The sequence below is a fragment of the Trachinotus anak genome, unplaced genomic scaffold (genome assembly GCF_046630095.1).
Source record: "Trachinotus anak isolate AG129_WGS33_773 ecotype Australia unplaced genomic scaffold, CSIRO_AGI_Tana_v1 ptg000019l, whole genome shotgun sequence".
NCBI classification, from domain to species: domain Eukaryota; kingdom Metazoa; phylum Chordata; class Actinopteri; order Carangiformes; family Carangidae; genus Trachinotus; species Trachinotus anak.
Genome location: NW_027273870.1, coordinates 16,935,001 through 16,955,489, shown reverse-complemented (window position 1 = coordinate 16,955,489; position 20,489 = coordinate 16,935,001). Strand labels below are relative to the sequence as shown.

Here is a 20,489-nt window from a genome sequence, read left to right as displayed (position 1 = left end):
ACATTTGGTACAGGCAGTTGGGGTCTCCAGAGGATGGATCTTACTGACTTTGTTGATCTGTCTTTTCAACAAGCATCATCATCATCATCATGTCAATAGTTTCAATCATCTGGTGGAACATATATTTACTTAATGCATTTGCAATGAAATTTCCAACACAATTTCAAATGTGTGACTGAGAGTGACACTGGTACATTTGCTGAAGGATGTCCACATATAAAATGCCTAGAACATAGCTGTCTTCACAGATCTCACATGCTTTGACATGTGTATGCCTGTTTGTATACCTACCTGCTGACCTGCTCTGTGCCCACTTAAGGAAGAGGCTTAAACATTGACTCATTCGCTGCTGGCCATCAGGTAAATGAAAACTCTGAGTCCATGAAAGTTTTAATGAAAGACCAAGTGTCTGGCTCTGATCGTTGATCCTAAACAAAAAGTTATCCTTTATTTTATTTGAATCCCTATCCGCTGCTGAACCCTGGATTAAATTGCTCTACACCACACTCACACATACAGTATGTTGGTACACCAGTGCTGACCATCTGCCACTGTTCATGTGGAGGTTTTTTTTTATTATTATTATTTATCAACATCTCAGCCATCTCAGAACTTAAACTTATAACTGGTCTACTTCTCTTTATCTGTCCTCATCTGTAATTGGTTTAGACCCCTGAGGAGAGTCAAAAATTTCCCTCTTTAGTATGATGCATGATTAAATGTCATTAAATGTCAAGTTTTGATAAAGGTAGGACTGCAAATATGCAGTCTGTTATTTGTGCAGTCACACAATACCGATTTTAGAAGGCAAATACCAAACACTTTCTATGTCTTCTATAAAATTATAATGGCTTGATTATGACAGGATGATGGCCCATTTTGTCCCTTTACTACCATCTTCTGGACAAAATGAAAAATAGCAGTTTGTCTTGTGTTTTCTAAATTAACATTCTTTTCAAAAATGCATATGAATAACTGCAATATAGATATTCCTGTGATTAAGCGGGGTTGCTTCAAATACAGTCTCACTATATGTGCTTCACAGGTTCAAAAATTCTTATTATTCTTTATTATTATTATTCTTTATATTTATTATAATTTTTTGATTTGTATCTTCCTCTAGACGCTTCAACATAGTAACTCCATTCAAACTTTACAATGTTCAGCTCAATTAGGACATTATAGGTTGTATTAAGTTTATTGATATATTTTTTCATAATTTCCAAAATATTCAATATTTTCTGTTGGAAGAAACAGCCCAATTCTGGTGTTTGCAAATTCCTTTTTTTCATTTTTCCTTGTTGAATTGAACAATAAAGAAAGATTGTCAGGTGGCACAGAAGCAGCTAAATATTTAAAAATAAAAAAAATTCAAAATAAAAGCCAAGAGGATAGAATGGCCATTCTATAAAGTGTAACATTATGCAAGCACAGATAGATCTGTTTTTTGCTTAGTTCTTTACATTAAGACATTAAAAAAATATAAATTAATTTTATCAAAGGTGTATGTAGGGTTGGGCAATCTGGCCAAAAGATCATATGACAATCTTTTTGAGTAGAATTGCAATCCAGAATCAGTCACAATCAGCATCCTATTCCCTCTCTGGTTTTATTGTGAAAGTTCTGACTGGAAGTTGTGATTTGTATCTTTCCGCCACTTTCCCTCTGTCAGCTCACTGCTACTCTCTGCTACAAATTGTGTCACAACCAATCACACTTTCTGCATAGTTCACTATGGAGTATCAGTTTGGACTGCACTGTTAATTATTTACAAGATGCTGTATGTATTTTAATTTGAAACTTCTGTCGCAGTCACTGCTAACCAGCTGACCCAGGCTCATCCCGCTTCATGTATACCCTGCCTGCAAGCAAGTGTCCCGCCCTGCAGGCAAACCACAATTCCACCACCTTGGGCTGCTGGTGATGGTGGTTCTTGTTCTGTTCAGGTTAAGAACTGGTACATGTGGCGCTATGAGAAGCTTGCCAAGGCTGCATAGCAGAACAACGACTGCTTTCACCAGCTGCAGTCAGCGGGCTAGCTGTTAAACACTGACCAATGGGTTGGTTAGCAGCAGGTGAACTTTCTTAATTAAATTACTAAATATAGCACCAAGGTTGTGGCGATGGACAGTGATCTCGTGATCGCCTGTCATGAGACTGATCACTGATAGCGTATGCCTTTGCCAATGTCAAGACGATATTTGGCTTGTTTTCCCATTAATGTATTAACATGTCTATATGATGTTTTTAATTTTATACAAGACATATCATGAACGAAAAAAGCAGTTAACAACATGGATGCACATTTCCACCTTGGAACTGCAGTGACCCAATGACAGTCTCATAAAAACTGATTCAGCAAGCCAGGGTTTCAAATGTAACCAATCCTGTCAACTTCTGGGGACAAGGCGAGTGCAAAATAAACCCGAAAACTTGTCAGCACAACGAGTTAGTTTGCATTGGCACAATCACTAACACTGTGTCAGCCACTGCCAGTTACGAGCTAAAAAACAGCATTAAAAAAAATGAAAGATGTTAACTACGTTAAGCGTTCTGATATGTCTGCTAGTCGCTGACTTTGATCACAACACACACCTCATCTGAGTCTGGGTCTGACTGAGTCTCAAACATGTAGCTAAGTCTTTCCAATGTTTCCTCTGAGGGAGAGTTTGCATTAGCACAGCCATTAACACTGTGTCCGCCACTGCCAGTTACAAGCTGACAAACAACATAACGAATTAGCTATGCGTACAATTCTGATACATCTTCTAGTCGCCGATTTTTTGCACAATAAACTCCTCAAAAACTCTTGAGTCTGGGTCTGACTTTAGGCTCAAATGTGGCTGAGTCTCCCCGACTGTCAGGGACCAAGCATTGAGGCAACAAGAACACAGGAATTGTTTTTGAAATTAAACATGTTTTTTATGTACCCAAACAATACAGAAAACAAGAAATGTGTAAATCTAGGCCTGTAAAAGAGGTCAACAAAACATAACTATACTCAAGATAACAACTAAATAAGGTGTTAATTGAATAAACTGAACCAACACAATTAGACATGAGGTAACGTATATAGTGGCTTGGCCAAATCAAATACTGCTGTATCAATATACATTTGGAGAGACACTTTAAATTTCATTTGCCCTGATTTGCGGCATGGTGCAGGGACAACCACCTTGTCTTAAATGTGGCAAAGATTGTGGCAAAGCTGTTTGTTGTGTGAAGGTGCTGCACTGTGCCTCTTCATGTTTTTTTTTCTAAACCCTAATTTTTATATTTTTCCATGTGAGAACCTGTATTGTGCATGGCTGTCTGTGTTTTTCAACTCACTTAATTAATATGACTCACATCTAAACTTTCTTCACTGCTCCCACAACAGTTTGGATTCATCCCTTCATTCCCTCTTCCCTCTTTGGCTGGAGCGCAACAGCAGGGCCACCCCTATAATCGGGAATGTCCCTGCCTGACTGACTGAGTGACCACCACCAGTCAGCCAAGTGACTCGTCACTGAGTCGCAGTTTGTGGTGCAAACAGGTTCTGTTAGGGGTGTGTTTACAGTCTGCAGTGTTGCCAACCTAGCACATTGTCGCTAGATTTAGAGACTTTTTCAAACAAACGGGGTATGAACCTAGACCACGTATGGATGCCACACCTTCTTGTTACAGGCAGTCTACCAAGCTGCTCTGGTTTCCCGGCTGCTCTGGAACTGCAGGGAAGCAGAGGAGCACTTCCAATACACTGAGCATTGCCTCCATTACGGCAAATAATCTACTTTTATTGTATCATTACTGGAAGAGACAGGCAGAAAAACTAAACATAAGACACACTTAGCAGAGAGTGCCGGAGAGTGAGAGGGAGAGAGAGAAGTCATTGGTAACTGCGAAAGAAATTTGCAGATCTGAATAGCATGTAAATAAAAACACCAGCAACCAGAAATGAGACGATAGTCGTATGACACATAATGCAGTAACTTTAACACACTGAAAACAAGCTTTGTACTACAATACAGCTATGACCAATTCTACATAGACCCGCCTGTAATAAAAGTCTGTTGCGTTGTGGAGTTGGAAGTAAATAAAGGCTAAGCTATTGTGGATCCCAAACAGATGCTGTGAGAGAGACAAAATAAGAAAGATAATCTGTCTCTAGGTGCCACAGTGGCTCTTAAAGGCAAAAGCCATAAAAATCATTTTATAAGTAAATATAGCACAGTCTTTGACTTTAATTTATGTCTCAATATATGAACACCTCAGTCTTAAAGTCTCTCAAAAGCTCTAACATTTCATGAGGCGAGAGACAGGAATCTCTTGAATGCCAAGGTCCTTGAGAACTGATTTTGAGCTCCCACCTACAAAGCGTTTACATTTAAATGATGCAAATATCTAGTTGGAACTCTGACAATTATTAGAGTTTAATCGCAAACATATTCAGCAATGCTCATTGTTAACAGAAATCTGTATTTGTTTTTGTATTCACCTTGTTGACAGCTTCAGGTGAGAATGCTTTACATTCATAAATAACAGAAAATAGAAGAAGATAAAAAATAATTCATCATCTTTCTGTGTGAATAGGGGTCCCTAGAAAAGTAGTGCTGCTGCTGGAGGAGCCAGTTGTGATAAGATTGTATTATTTTTAAAAAGCACAGAGAATATAGAAGACAGACCCTCATAACAAAAGGGATACCATAAAGCGATTCCTGCTCTTTAGCAGCCAGTTCATGCTTAGTGAAGACTTTGAGATTGACAACCCAAACGATTAGCCTTTGATGGGTTTTGGGTGCTAACTTCTTGCTTCATGATATTTTTTCAAAATTTGTATTTGACGCTTATTTAACCAGGCCAAAATATCACCACATTCATGTTATATGAACCAACACAGAACAAACATTCAAGGAGAGAGGACAAATAAGAAACTACAGTACACGACATTTTCAAACAAATAACTATAACAATACATTATTGCACTTGTGCATTTCATTGCTTAAATTGTCCATGATTCCATCACGAGCAAAACGACCTTATCTAACCTTTAGTGAAACACAGATGAAACAGGTGGGTCATATGAAGCTGTATGCCAGTGTCTTCACAATATCCAAAACTGTATTCGAGGCACGATAGTCACTCACAGATTTTAAGAACGATCAAAATAAAAGTAACATAGACTGAAACGTGAAGCTCTAAAAAACACTGGATCCAACAGGATCCTCTCAAGCACCCAGTTTTTAAAGCAGAGTCTCTATTTTCGTCTCAAGCCTGAGCTGAGAAAACCCCTGCTAATGTCATCAGGGTAATTTTCTCAGACTTTAGAACATTTCAGAGCCACAAATAGTTGAATGGTACTCCTCATGAAAAGTAATTTTACCTGTTTGAGTAAAATCAGTGGAGTGCCTCCTCAACTGCTGTTGCATAAGGCTGAAAAAGCTCTGGAAAAAGCTAGAATGTGGTAGATTTTCATCCACAGATAAAGGTAGTGAGAGGAGTTGTCATCATGTGACCATGAGCTGTGGACCGCCTAATGATGATATCAGGTGTTGTATATTGGGGTATTAAATGTGAATGACCCCCTTGACTTTTTCCAGCCATCCCCTGGCCACTCTTCAACAACAGTGACACCTTCCAGGTGGATGCTGTGACCATTTTGGTCTAATATTCAGACAGCTCATGTTGTCTGTTTCCATTGCTCTTGAGGGGCATGATATGAAACAAACAAGCAGCAATAGCCATTTAAGAAATATAATCATGCTGCTTTCTCATGCATTTAGAGATGAGTCAAACTATCAGTAAACGTATCCACTGAACAATTTCACATCCAGGAGAGAGGTATATTTTCTTTAGCTATCTGAAAATCTGGTGGTACACTCAGAACTCTTCCTCACAGTTTTCTCAAAACTGTTTAAGGTTTATGAACCAGCACCTCCATCTAGTGGCTTTAATGCTGAACTGCATGTGAGCTCTATATACCGGGCTCAATTACATCATTTTCGACTAATTAAACATAAATCTCCCTGTGTTATTTTCATCAAAAAGAAACAACTCACTTTTGGTAACAAAGGCACTGAAATAAATAACCAGAGCACAAAACATAGAGCTTTAAATTTTTATAAGACTTATATAAAAAAAAGAAAAAACATAACACAATAACCAAGGCATGTCATACATTGTGTTTTTCCTTTGTTTCTCTGAGGAGTATTTACAAACAGGCTTATGTACAGATAGCAGTAACTCAGAAATGGAAAAAAGCTACATATAGTCTAGCACAGACAACCAGTTAGCATAATGATAATATATTTGTTATGTACAATGTAACTGGCAAGGCTAGAGCAAGAAAGAACATAAAGATTCAGCAAAAGGTTTAAATAACTTCAAGTATCTGTCTTGAGGTTTCATGGAGGTTTTAGTCCAATGGACGCAGATTTCCAGAAACACTGAAAAGAAACCAAAAATCAGGTTGAGCTGCAAACCGTGTAGTGTGGCTGGGAAAGGACAGGAGGAGCTCTAGCCGTTGAAAATGACGACACAGACAATGCAACAAACGTGGAAACACAAAACAATCACTTCTCAGATAAATGCCCACTTTTTAAGAAACTTTTAACACAACCATGGCAAATCTCCCCTCCACATATAAAGTGATATCCAGCTTATTGGCCTATAGCACCTTTTTTTACTTCTCTGAATAACAAATGTGCAACAGGCAGAAAAAACAACAAACAATAGGAAACATGAACATACTGTTCCTCTAGGGAAAATGGTAGCTGTTGACATCTTGAGTGTGTCTGTTTATGGGAAAAAGTACAAGGACAGAGTATGTTTCTTAGACTTTGTGGTATAACTAACCATCTTAGGTATTTAAAAGTTACTTCACAACATTCTGATGCCATTTAATTGTCTCTGTCATGAAACCCACGACTCAAAAAATTATCGTAATGTGTTCCATTTCAATAAAAAAACAAAACAAACAAACTTCATAGTAACTGTAAAAGCGTAATTCATTCATCACCTAGTACCTTACATATAAATTAAGGTCCAAATATATTGAAACCAAAGTCAGAACTGCACAGTCAGCTCTATGAAAAGAGGAACTAGCTTGTTTGAGGCTATTCTTCTAGGTTAGCATTAGTCAGGCCTACTCTAATTATAAAGCCACTATTAAGAAAAGTGTGGCCCAGGCACAGGCCATTTGTCCTATTAACGTCTCCAAGTGCATAAAACACTAATGCTACTTCACGACGTTCATATAACAACACTGCAGGGCTCAGTTGCCACCCTTGTTTACATTTCAGTTTAGTGTATCCGTTATGGAAAGAGAAAGAATAATGTCCATATACAACACAACACAGGCTGCGGCCAGTGCCATGGTCTCCAAAGTCCCCCAAGGCATGTCTCAAACGGCACCCATCCAAGTGCACTGCTTTTGACAAGACTTGCACTGTAACCCTCAAAACAGGAGCACCATAAAGACTCTAGTGTCATTTTTAAGACCTTAAAGTAGAGCAGCGAAATAGTGACTTTAAATTTCTGTTCTTGTGTGGCTCAAAATAAAAACGCTGTCAGTTGTCAAATTAGAAACCATGTCAAAAACAAACAAATTTATGACTGTCCTCTCAAAATTAGTGCATTTCCTGGGCAGCAGGGTACCATTTGAGAGTCTGCTCTGATCAGCTGCACCACAGACATCCCTCTCGCAGTCCCCTTCCTAACTCCCTCCCCAAAAACATCCCCCTCTCAGCAGACGGTTAGGGGCTGTGGTTCACTTTCACGCCGCTGGTTTTTCTTCAACAGCTGAATGCGGTTGTGGCAGTAAAACTTGATGGCTCGCCAGTCACGGTGGTTGCTGACCAGCAGGGGGCACTGCTGCAGGCAGCGCTCACAGTCAGCTTTAGCAGGGACTCGGAGCTCTGTGATGTTTCGGGTCAGGTGCTCCTCGACTGCTGCACGCTCTGCCTCTGACCAGGGACGCTTCAGAACGCCTCGCTTTCCTACAAGGGAGGAGAGATGAATTAAGTTATAGGTCACATGACTTTTAACAGCTTCTCTCATTTGGCATGAAGGTGGTAAAACCTCCAGTAGTCCCACCACCACTACACGCTCTGAAAACATATGTAACCACAAAGACTGAGACATCAGAAGTGACAGTTCATGGGGTTCATAAAACATTTCAGTTCTTTTCCTACTCTCATTCCCAAACCTGCAAACGTGCACATTGAACAAGCCAAAATCTGAAATCAGTGTTTAATTGACACTGTTACAACACAGTTTGACTCTGACTAATGAAGATCTAGGCCACTTCCAATCAGATCTAGGTCATTTTCAATCAAGTACAAAGTCTCTAGAATTTCTCACTTCATTTATACACATATCCCTTACTTCTTTAAATTTATCGGATTTACAAATAATACGAAACTCAAATCACTGTATACCAAAAATGTCTTAATCTATAAAAAATAGTTTGCACCTCACAAGGACTGCTCTTGATCGTTTTTCATTATAAGCAGAGGATCCAGACCATGACAGTAACAGCTGCACATCAGTCTACATCACCCCACAACTGGCATGACAGAATGAGACCACTGGATGCAGCAGGTAGAAATACTTGTTGAATGGTAAATTCTGGACTTGTGGATACTTTTTTGTTTCTGTTGCATGTGTTCGCTACATTGTGCTTTTCCTGCAGTTCGACTTCTGAACCTCCCTGCTGAGATAAATGTGTACCAGTACAGTACATCCTCACTGACTACAATTCTCCAAACAGCTTGAACTACCCTTGTTGTAATGTTTTTTCTCTGTGACTGTTGATGACAGCTTGTATGTACAGACACACAAGGAGACATACATGACAACTAAGTGTAATCTGCTTATTTGTTCTTTTTCCACTTTTTTTTCTAATTTCTTATGGTGCTTTTGTTTTATCTTTAGTATTGTATTATTGCTTTGTTTTTGTTTTTGATGTTTTATTTTCTCTCATTTTCTTAGTTTTGACCTTTGCTATTCTGGTGTGACTGCAATGTTTTTTAATCTCACCTGCATATTGTTCTTCATTTATTTTGTTTTTTTCCTGCAGCTGTGTGTTCCCTTTTCTTACACTTTTACTTGAAACCCAAACAAACCTGATTTTGGCTGACCTGAGCCTCTCCTGCGGTTTGCGGGTGGAGGAGGAGGAGGCGGAGGGGGTGGCTGGGTGTTCTTGAGCTTCTTTGGTCGTCCCACCCGACCGTTGTTCTTGCCCTTCCTGACATACAGCAGGGTAGGTGTAGGGTTTGGAGCAGGAGCAGGTGTGGGCAGCTCTGGCTTCTCCTTGACCTGCTCCCCTTCAGATTCTCCCTCTGAGTACGAGTCTGCAGAGTTTCCTGACATAACTGGAAAGAGGGAGAAGGAGGAAACAGGTTAGGAAAGGAGTGGAAAGCAAGAGCAGAACTCCATTAGTCTCATATGTTTCTAATCTCCATGTTCCCAATATAACTCCATTCACACACAAATGTAATCAAAAACTGGAAGGAGGGCTGTAATCCTTTTCCAGCCAGGGTTTGTTTGACACCACTGAAGGAGGGAAGACACAGCTTGTCTTAGACCACAGAACAAAACATCAGTCCCACTCTTTCATTCAGCCATCCATCAATCTCACCATCCAGTTCCAGGCAGATGTGGTTCAGGCTCATTCCTCTGAACAGCACTCCATCTCTCTCTCCACAAAGCACGACCCGGCCAACTCTGCCCATCAGGCCTGGGTCTTGGCCAATTCCAGCACAGTTCTGTGTCACATGGTACTCCCTCTCAAGGAAGTGTTCCAGCCTCTCCACAGCGCTGCCTCCTGGCTGCCCGGGTTCCTCTCCTTCTCCAAGAAGCAGCAGCTGGGTTAGGATTGCTACCTGGCGGCGAACCCTGGTCTGGGTCAGGGCACGGGGATTGCGGGTACCGCTGGAGCGGGCCAAGCTCCGGAGGAGATCAGTGCCTCGCAGTGGTGTGGCAGGGGAGTGGTAGGGCCTGGCAAAGACATATGGGTTTGCAGGGTCAACTCCTACATCCTGCCTTGTCTGCAGTAGGAGCTCCAGGCATGGCTCACAGTGAGGGGGGAGGATGAGGGGCTGGACACGTCCTCGCTTACCCTGGACCCCAACTCTAGGGAGATGAGGAAGCACCAGGCGCTCAAAGGGGGACAGGGAGGCCTCCAGTGGGGTGAGAGCTGGAGGGGCGCCAGGTGGGACAGGAACAGGGCACTGGGGAGTGACGCGAGCCCGATATTCAGCAATGGACAGCTTGGACACCTCACACTCACGTCGCCGGTTGTACAGGATTAGAAGAGCCAAGCTGGAGTGGCAGAGAAGGCGCCAAGCCTCGGCTGACTGCAGCTGCCGAGACAGGGACAAGAAGGCCGAGTGCTGCAGCCGACGAAGGTACAGCACCAGAGAGGAGAGGGAAGAGAGCAGGGGCAGCATGTGGTGACGCCCCGAACTACTGAAAATAGACAGACAGTGAGCGATTAGTTCATTCAATTATTTTAATAGTTTCATTTACCTTAAAAGAATGAGTTGTTTGTTAGTTCAATCTAACTTTTAATATAGCAGCTGGCATGTTGGTACAGAGCCAGGCAGGTATCACAGTTGAACTTTCTGATTATTTGTGGGCGTAAATTAGTTTTTCCTTCTAAAACTGCAAATAATTCTTTTTTTATTGACTGATGAACATCATTAAAAAAAGTTCAATGACTGAACAACTGTTTTCTCCATTAATTGTTTTGTCTATAAAATGCCCAATGGGACATTTACAGATGTCTGGTTTTGTCTGACCAACATTCCAAAACCCGAGGATATTCAGTTTACTGTCATGCATGATGAAGGAAAGTATCCAATCCTCACATTTGAGAAGCTGTAACCAACAAAGATTGTCTCTTGTCACTTTTTTCCATGAAGTTGTCGATTCATTTTCTGTAAATATAGTAATCACTTAATCCATGACGCCGTGCAGCTCTAGTTTGTTCCAGTGATTTAGTAATTTATTTAGTGTCCCTGAATTCATACACTGTGAGCATAAGTTATCAACCATTTCAAAATGTGCCCTCAACTTACATAATTTCAACAAATTAATCATGTTAAGTTATTGTAGCAGTGGGAGGTGAGGTTACAGGTTGCTGCATCTACTCTGGTCAGTTAGTGAGTATTAACAGCTGGCTAACATCTGTGTTTTGGTGTAGAGGTGCCAAAAAACCACTGACCTAATTTCCCCAAATTAAAAGTGCTAGGTTAGCAAACTAATTCTCTTTATCAACACTCTGGTCCAATACAATTTTGATGATACATCATTTCAGGAAATAGACATCTAGAGTTACTGTCCCTCTTTGGTTTAATACAATTTTATTTTGATTTTGGCCTGAAATACATGAATATACCTCAGGGTTTAGCTGTGAACATGCTGTCATGTTATTGTTGGCATCTCTCGGTATATTTTATGCTATAAATGTTAATTGATGTGCAATTAAGAAAACTTAAAAACAAGTCTTTGCATGATACAAATCATTTGTGTTGAATAATTATCAAAAATTCATCTGACACCCACTCAACATGTTACACACTCACAATCTCACACATTTGCTCACAAAGCAGACAAAGACCTCATGTTACCTCAGCAAGTCTTTTTCCTTATCCTCTGTCCCACTCTCATCTTCCACCTCCATCACTCCATTCTCCTCCTCTTCCTCTTCTTCCTCATCCTCCTCATCTTCCTCTTCTTTTGGTGGCTCCATCTCTTTGGCCGACTTGCTGCTGAAGGACTGAGGACACACCACCTCTACATCCTCCTCTTCTTTGGGCCTCTTTACCTCCACAACCTCCACATCTTCTTCATCTATGTCCTCCTCATCCTCTTCCTCCTCCTCCTGTCTGTCTTTCTTAAGCCTCCTCATTGCTCCCTTCCTGGACTGCGTCACAGCCACAGGGGGTGGGCTCCTCTTTAAGACAGACACCGGCACTGCATTTTGTCCTCGTGGAGGAGTCAGTACAGGTGGCGTGGAGTTCCTTCCAGAGGAGGCAGGGGATTGGTTTGCTGCTGTCAGAGTGGGTGGAGACATGGAGAGGTCCTGGACACCACTCTGTGGAAGATCTGAACTGCGGCTCTGTCCTGAGACCTGTGACGATCTTGAGTGCTGATGAGTGTGTGTGTGAGTTGCGGTAGGGTTTGTGTTTTGTGCATGCAGGCGGGGCATCTGTGTGTAGCGCTCAACGAGGGCAGAGCACACTTCCGGTTGGTGTGCGTGGTGTTTATCTAAGTGGCGTCCCAGGGAGCGGAAATGGCGTCCACAGTACTCGCAGGTTTGGCGCATGGAGTCTATGGACACTCCTCCTCTGGGGACACTTGTGTTGACGTTGCTCGTGCTGTTGGAGCCCAGTGGAGTCGGAGCTTTGAACAAAGGCTTAGTTGAAGAGGAGGAAGACGAGCCGGGAAGGGAGGATTGCGCTGGAGGGTGAAATGAAGTGAGCGGACGGTTGTGATGAGGAACACTGGCAGGGGAGACCGGTGGTGGCCGCCCTGGTGGGATCCGATGGGGGGTCTTTTTCTTTGAAGGAGTGCCGCGACGCTTCTTACGGCGCCGTAGTGCACGCCCGCGGGGGCTGGCATTGTCCTCATCCCCTGCATCTGAGTCACTGGCATCAGAGTGGGAGATCGGGGAGGAGGAGGGGGAGAGAGACCAAGACGGAGTGACATACTCCTGCTGTTGCTGTTGCTGCTGCCGCTGCTGAGCTGTCAGAGAGAGGGGCTCATCCTCCTGCAAGTGAGGGGAAAAAAAGAGAATGACACCTGCCATCATAAAATCATATTTTGCAGTATTAATACAATATTTTAAAAAACAAAACTTGTATAGGTTTGCGCTCTGTTTAAGTGTAAGAAAAATTATGTTACTTTATGTAGTGGTTCTCATAAACACTTGAGAGCATCTTGTTCTTGAGCTTTGTGTCTTTGTGTGTGTTTTTTGGGATTTGAGTGACATTTTTGCTCAACAACAATCACTTGTTACTTGTATTTGATGTGTCATTTTGCTGTCTGAATAAATCTTGCTAACCTGGATCTTGATGGCCTTGCCAAAATAAGAGTACTCTTGTTTAGTTTTTGCTCTTTGAGGAATCAGAGTAATTCCACTTCAGAAGCTCTCCATAGTGAACTTAGGGCTACTTTGTTTTCTGCACTGTAAGTAAGTTTATTATAGTTTAGTATAATTAATGTCACTGTTGACTTTACTTCATGAGCATATTTAGATCTTGTCAGTCTAATTAGATTCACAGTCAGGAGAGTTATTAAATTTCAAAGCAATAAGCAAAGGGTGACAACCACAGGCAAAAGAATCAACAGTGAATTGTCTGCACATGCGCAATTTCCCTTTCACAACATTTAGTGTGTGACAGGAGGTAGAGAGACAACAGACAGCACACTGACACTAAGCATAAGCAGGTTAACGTACTTATGCTGTTTTACTTTGAAGGAGTTAAACTCGATGACATCTTAACACACATAATCAAACAGTTACCCAGAGGAGGGGGAGGAAGACTTTATGATAATGATTATGTTGAGTCCCACATCGGTGCTGTCCACCCACATCTAGACAGGTGGCACCCTGCAGGCGCAGCAGTGCATCACAACCGCATCAACATCTCTAATATTCTGTTTTATATAGTACAGTCGTACAATGTATCAGTGCTCTTTTTGCTAAATACATGTAAGGCAACAACACTCGTGAGAAATGCAATACAAAGCAGAATTAAGTATAAGATGCCATGCTTGTATTAACTGTATATATTTAAAATAAAAGACCCTCATTCGGTGCTAAATATTCCACTATTTTTTGACCAACCACTCTGTCTGCTGTTTGGCACTGAGCAGGTAGAGAGCAGTGGGTCAAATATGCCAAATACGAAGTTTTGACAGTGGTAGGTGTGAACCACAACAGTTGTGGTTCAAGTTGTGGGCCAGGCAGGTAAACAACGAGATGAAACCTGCTATAAAACTACACAAAGCTGAAGGGAGCAGTGTATTCAGATTCAGATAATTCTCTGATGGTTCACTACCATCAAACCCTCTCACGTTACACATGTTACACATTGATATGTTGTCATAATATAATATTGATTGTAGTCACTTTGACTGATATTTGTATCTGTGTTGATAATTAGTAAAAAATTTTTCCTGGCTTGATAAAGTAACGAGCTAATTTTTAAGGGAAGTAATTTGGTTAAATATGTAAAATGTTAACTTAAAAAGAAAAAGGATCTTAGGCAGGTTAGATTGGTGTGCATTGCCTAGTTGTCACTTTTTAAATGATAAAATTCTGTGCTGTCAGGGAAACAGGTGATGTTTTTCTCTTACCTTTTTGATATTGTTGTTATTCTCTGTGTCAGAGTTACACTCGTGTTGCGTTGGAGACACAGTACCACGGAAACCCTGTGGGACAGAGCGCACTCACATTAAAACAGCTGGCACACTGCTCATTAATGTTTGCCATCACAATCAGCCTAAGCCGTCACTCAGAGACCAGGAGGACACCCCCTTCACAGTTGGTCGTGAGCACAGAGGTTGATTAGGACTCCAAATCTTCCTCTAACAAGCCAAACAAAAGAAGTGAAGCAAGATATACTTTCAAACATAAATGTGGGGTTATCAATCAGGCTGGAATACTAAGAACAGATCAAATCAGTCAGCCAACAATAGAATCCTAAAATGGTGACATTAAAGATATTCAAACATACTACCCTGTAACCCTGGTCCCATTTAAACCTCTGATGTCAATTTCTTAATTTTGTCAATTTAATTTCCTGAAACAGATTCTGCTATCTTAATTTTGTTGAGTAAATTGATCCAATCTAAATAGATCCATTAAAGGAACAGATGTCATGTAATAACCATGGTTACTGTTGCTAAAGCACTATAGGTAGAGAGAGAGCTGGAGCTCAGCCATCACCATGGTAACCCCATGCCTTGCTTAGCTGTGTGTGTAGCATTAATGTGTGCACAGTGGATAGTGTGTGTGTGTGTGTGTGTGTTTGTGTATGTGTGTGTGTGCTTGTTAGTGTGTGTCAGAGAGTGAGTGTGTGAAGCTAATCAACAATGTGTGAATACACATATGGCTGTCTATCTAAAGTCATTACAGATATGCTCAATGTATGAGTGTATTCTTATACTTATGAGGACCAAGTAGCTAAGGACAGTAAGATGAAGAAAATTGAGGAGTGAGATAATTACCTTGCCTTGACCTACTGAAGGATCAGAAATTGGATCAGAAATTGAGTTTTGGAGTTGAGGTTCATTTTGGTTCAGGTTAGGTTAAGAATTAGACAAAGGTTAGACAAATTAAACTAGGAAGTTAGGAAGGCTAAAGCATTTAACAGTGTAAAAATGATTTTTTGTGCAGTTTTATTGCATCTGTTTTTGAAAGCACTGACCAAGTTCTCTCCCCACTCTGTCAGACTGTAGTCCACAGTGATCTCCTCCCCCTTGGTGATGTCTCGGATGGCAATAACGACCAACCGAACCTGGCTGCCACAGTGGACCTCTCGGATGCGGCAGTTGGGGGAGGGAGGGAAGGAGCTGGCTGTCGGGGCTGGAGCAGAGGCTGTCGGAGCTGCCGGTGCCGTGGATGCAGGTGTCAGAGACTGAGCCTGAGCTGAAGTTGCCGTGGCCGGGGCAGGAGCAGGGACCGGGGTTGGGGTTGGGGCTGAGGAAACGGCTGGAGCTGGAGCTGGTGTAGAGGCTGAGCAGGAGCTGGTCTTTGATCCGGTGGAGACTTTGTCATGAGCCTGCTCCGATGGACCACTAGCAGGTGAAGAGAGTGGGGGTAGGAAGTAAAGTTTTAGTGCTACAATGATTGGATGACAGACTGAATATTATTTGACAATGATTTTTACTATTGAATAAAAGCTTCAATCATTTATGAAGCAAAACACTAAATTTCAGCTTCTCAAATGTGAGTGTTTTACTTTTCTGTTTTATTTCATTATGGTTATGGTTACATATGTTTTTTTTTTTTTGGTTGGTGGGACAATGGGAATTTAGAGACTTTAGCTTGGCCTTTGGGAAATTGTGATTGTGATTTTTTTAATAGTTTTCTGCTATTTCACTGACTAAAGAAGGGATCAGTTACTCAAGAAAATGAAATGATAAATTGTAGGGTCAAAAGTTGATACTGTGTCTGAGATCAAGGTTTGGTCCTATTTCATGACATGACATGACAAATTGCTCTGTTAGGCATTTTTTTTTCAGTCAAGGTGAAATGAACAGTAATGGTTTTCTTCTTTGCACAATGGAGTGTAGACTGATGAGGGAAAAAAAGGATTTTAGATAAAGGCTGCAGCATAACAAAATATGAAAAAGTGAGTGGCTCTGAATATTGTCTGAATGCGCTGTATTTACATTCTTCTAACCACAGTGACTATTTTTGCTTTGATTTACTGCACCTGAATGAGTGTAAAGCAAACTCAACACACATACTAACTCATGCCAGTGCTTCTGGGCAGTGATTCTCAATCCTAGTCCACAGAGTGCTGCTGAGTTTTTTTTATCCTACTGGCTAGTCAACTGCATTCTTGTGTGGGATCTCAGGTATAAATCACTGTGATTATTAAGCTAAAATGAAAACCTATAGGGTTGGTGGATCCTGAGGACTGGATGTCAGAAGTGCTGCTCTCAGACAAAGCTGTTCTCATGTGCTGAGCAAAGATCAGCAACCATTCATTGTCCTCTAAATCTAAAAGATGAGTAAAATAAGTGGCCTTTAGACAGGCCTGCATTCACACTGATATCTGTGAAAAATGTTTAACCTAATATGCAAAAGACTAAATTCCACTCACAGCATTTGAAAACCACACAAATGTTTACTCACCAGTTGTGAGGTGCAGGCTCTGTGTTGTAGAAAGGCCCATCCAGTGTGGGCCGTTTATTCTCTGCTGCTTCCTTACGATCACCTGAGAGCACAGAAACAGTCAGTATAAAAGGATTACACACAAGTATGCAGGGACACACACACACACACACACACAGAAACACACGCACACACACAAAGGTCATCACCCCATCTCCTGGAGCACATACACAGGTGCACATCACAGTGATACATAGGCAAGCACACACACACACACACACACACACACACATGCAGAGAAGTAGGTCACACTCACTTGCACACGCTCCACCCCCATACCAATCACACACACACAAACACAGTTGATGGCAGTAAGAATATGGCATGCAGATAGAACACACGCAAACACACACCTGGGCTGAAGCTGTGTTCAGGCACGCTCTCCTCCTCAGTGTGTGTAACAAAGACTTTCACGGGTGTCCCTTTCCTTTTCCTTCCACAGCCGCGCCTGCAGAAAACACACACACACATGCAATTATCATTTAATCAATCAGCTTACTGGCCAAACTTCACATCAATCAGGTCAGAGCGTGATCAATAAGCTGATGGCCACCTAATGGATCAATACAAACTGTGTTTAGCCCTCCCATAGAAGCAAACGAAATGCCAAAAAAAGAAACAAAAAGCACAGAAACAAAGCAACGCGACAATGATTATTTTAAATGCTCTTTAAGAATGAGGGGGTACGAGTAAAATCTAGTGCATGGTTTTAGATTTTACATGTTTTTTACAGCCCTGAAAGACTCCTTGCAAAGAGATTGTTGACCAAACTGATTTTGAAACTTTAGATCAGATTCCAAAATTAAAGACAACTCAGCACAAAAGTACACTTGAATGTTCATAAAATGCCCGAAGTTTTAATTTAGAGGCTACAACACCCCCAGCAATTAGAAGTGGCCTTTCTTGCATTTCAGCCTTTCACATCTATTTCACTGAGCTGTCAAATTTTCATATGTGAATGGGAATATTGTTCCCCATGGACCACCATAGAGATTCGCAGTGCCTTTCTAACCCTTAACCTTAAAGAAATGCAAGTATTTATTTTACTTTTTAAATCTTAAAGCTGTTAAACACAGCCTGACCCACGCGTAAATGTTGCCCACACATACCCCAATAAAACAGCCACTACCAAATACATGGGGCAGGGTATCTTAAGAGTTTTGATAGTGCTGGTAGGACACTGATACCAAAACAATTATCTATTATCTAGTCCTTACCTAGAGTAATGTAGACATATCCTTCAACAAAAAACATATTTATATTAAAGAACAGAAACCAAATTTCTCAAATGTCAACATGCTGTCCAAACACAAGCAGCTTCATAAGAATTTAATAAAAAAGAAGAGTAAAACCAGATATTTAATACTATTTTACAGACTTAGATACTCAATGCTACAGATGCAAACACTGGTTTTACAATATGACAGGTCTAATCTGCAAGTATGCAATGCTTCATTGTTGAAAATAAATTCCCATGAGCACAAATTAGCACTTTCAGTACTGTTAAGGTTCCAGGGGCAGGCACACAACAAGCTCTGTTTGAACATTATTGGGACAAATCAACATACTGAATCCAGCTTGATATGATGATTATGTAAACAGTAACCTCTAAATAATGACCACACTGACCATAGTACGAGCCTGCGATCTAGTTAGCATTAACTGCAAAGTGCTCTGACCCCTGGATCACCACTAAGGAGAGTGCCATTACCCCAGACAGCTCAAACGCAGCCACCTGTGTGAGCCCAGAATGGCCAAGTGAGATTATCTTCTTCAGACTAAATCCATGCCAAAACCACCACGCTCAGAAGAGCCAAACTGATCCTGCCTCTGCTGATTCTGGGCTAGTTCTGTTACAACAGATCTCAATATTGTTTTCCGTCAGTCTATTTTTTACTCGCATGACATTGGAGGCTCTTAAAACTAGGCCATAGGAAGATCGTGCTTTGGATTTTGAAGTGTTCATTACTGTCTGTGTTAGTGTGTGTGTGCGTGTCTATGTTAGTGTGTGTGTGTCTGTGTTAGTGTGTGTGTGTGTGTGTGTGTGTCTGTGTTAGCGTGTGTGTGTGTGTGAGTGTGCATGCAGACAAGAGAGAGAGAGAGAAAGAAAAAAACAAAGGAGAGGAAGAAAGGAAAGAGAAAAAAGGAATAGAAGAGAAAAAAGTGAAACAGCAAAAAAACAGACAGAGGGAGAAAAATAGGAAAAGGGAGCAAAAGAGAAAAAAGACAAAGAGAGAGAACAGAGAGAGGGAGAGATACTCATTCAGCAGAGATATCAACCAGACCCACTGTCTTTGTATTGATTCACTCCACTCCCATCTGGACTCGTGATACTGTGCGCGCATGTCTGTGAGTGTTTAAGAGAGTGTGCAAGAAGAGTGTGCACCTGCATTTGTGCTCACATATGTACGGATTTTTCTTCTTCACATGAGAAGCTTTACTCCCCAAACAAGCCTTGGCTTTTACAATATACTCAAAAATCAAACAGGATCATTACCAATAAGACGTGGTAAAACTTGAGCATTTAAATACTAAACTGTGAGATCAGATATACCTGAAAAAAATATCACTGTGCTAACAACACATATAAGATATAGATCAAACAACTTGCTTCAGAATCGGAAGTTATCACAACACTGTAAAAATCACATGACCACAGCGTAACACATGGCTCAACAGTCATGATAGTATGCTGATGAGATCCTCAGCAACCAGCATCCCTCAGCAACACACACTGGTGTCAAAACACACTGCTGTGTTTTCCTGATGAATATGTTGCACATTTATACATGAAATTGAGTTTAGTTTTAGGCCTGTACACAAACATGGGGCTGCTTCATACGGCTGAAATTAATGTGATGATTATTAATAAGAATACCAATCTGTGTCCACTTACTGACCCTTTACTATAGCTTTCAATCACAACTCACTCACAAACTTAGGTAACAAGATGACAACTGAGCTTACTCCATCTACTGATTAAGAAGTGAAAGCCAGTTGAAAGCTCTGTAAAACCCCAGTAAGAGCACCTTGAGGTAACAAAATTGCTAACTAAATTGTCACGTGTAACACAAAGACTTGAATTTTACTAGCATTTATCTACAGTATGGTTGGAATCATTCATTTGGATGACAGGACATGGACTGTAACACGATACGGTCACATTGTCACAATACAATTCCATTGACAGGCAGTAAGTGATAGTACTGAGTTCTTGCTCAACCCAACTGCAGAAAAATAATAATAATACAGAGTCAGTTCTACAATAATGCTGCAACAGTTGTTCACACTTACATTACTCACACAGGCTGCCTTAGCTAACAGTCCTGAGCTACACTTGATCCCAACAGGTCACCGGCTTTTCCCAGAAAAACACAGTTTTCTTCAGTTTATATTTTACTGGATTATTTTGGGTCTTCTGAGTGTGTGTCTGTGTATTCAGTTCTGGTTCAATGAGTTCCTGCGAACTTTCTTGCCAACCAAATCTGTCTCACCTCCACTTTTGAGTGAGCTGACCCCTCAATCTCTCCCTCATTCCTGTCTCATTCTGTCTCACCCTCCCGATCGATTCTCTCAATCTTCTCCCCCTGCACAT

At 41.2% G+C, this 20,489-nt stretch overlaps 1 protein-coding gene across 2 annotated transcripts in view; it reads right to left on the bottom strand.

The window, feature by feature from the left end:
- Positions 1-6,083: 6,083 nt before the first annotated feature.
- LOC139636291 (uncharacterized) overlaps positions 6,084-20,489 on the bottom strand; it is an 18,577-nt gene continuing 4,171 nt past the window's right edge. The window contains exons 2-9 of one of the 2 annotated variants that reach the window (XM_071504223.1): positions 17,248-17,342; positions 16,856-16,937; positions 15,420-15,789; positions 14,347-14,421; positions 11,613-12,754; positions 9,620-10,446; positions 9,105-9,353; positions 6,084-7,976 (exon numbers count right to left, since the gene is read on the bottom strand). In XM_071504223.1, the coding sequence (XP_071360324.1) occupies positions 7,723-7,976; positions 9,105-9,353; positions 9,620-10,446; positions 11,613-12,754; positions 14,347-14,421; positions 15,420-15,789; positions 16,856-16,937; positions 17,248-17,342 (3,094 nt within the window). In that variant the 3' untranslated portion in view covers positions 6,084-7,722. Of the gene's footprint in view, positions 7,977-9,104; positions 9,354-9,619; positions 10,450-11,612; positions 12,755-14,346; positions 14,422-15,419; positions 15,790-16,855; positions 16,938-17,247; positions 17,343-20,489 lie in introns of both variants that reach the window. The other variant, XM_071504224.1, reaches the window with a different exon arrangement.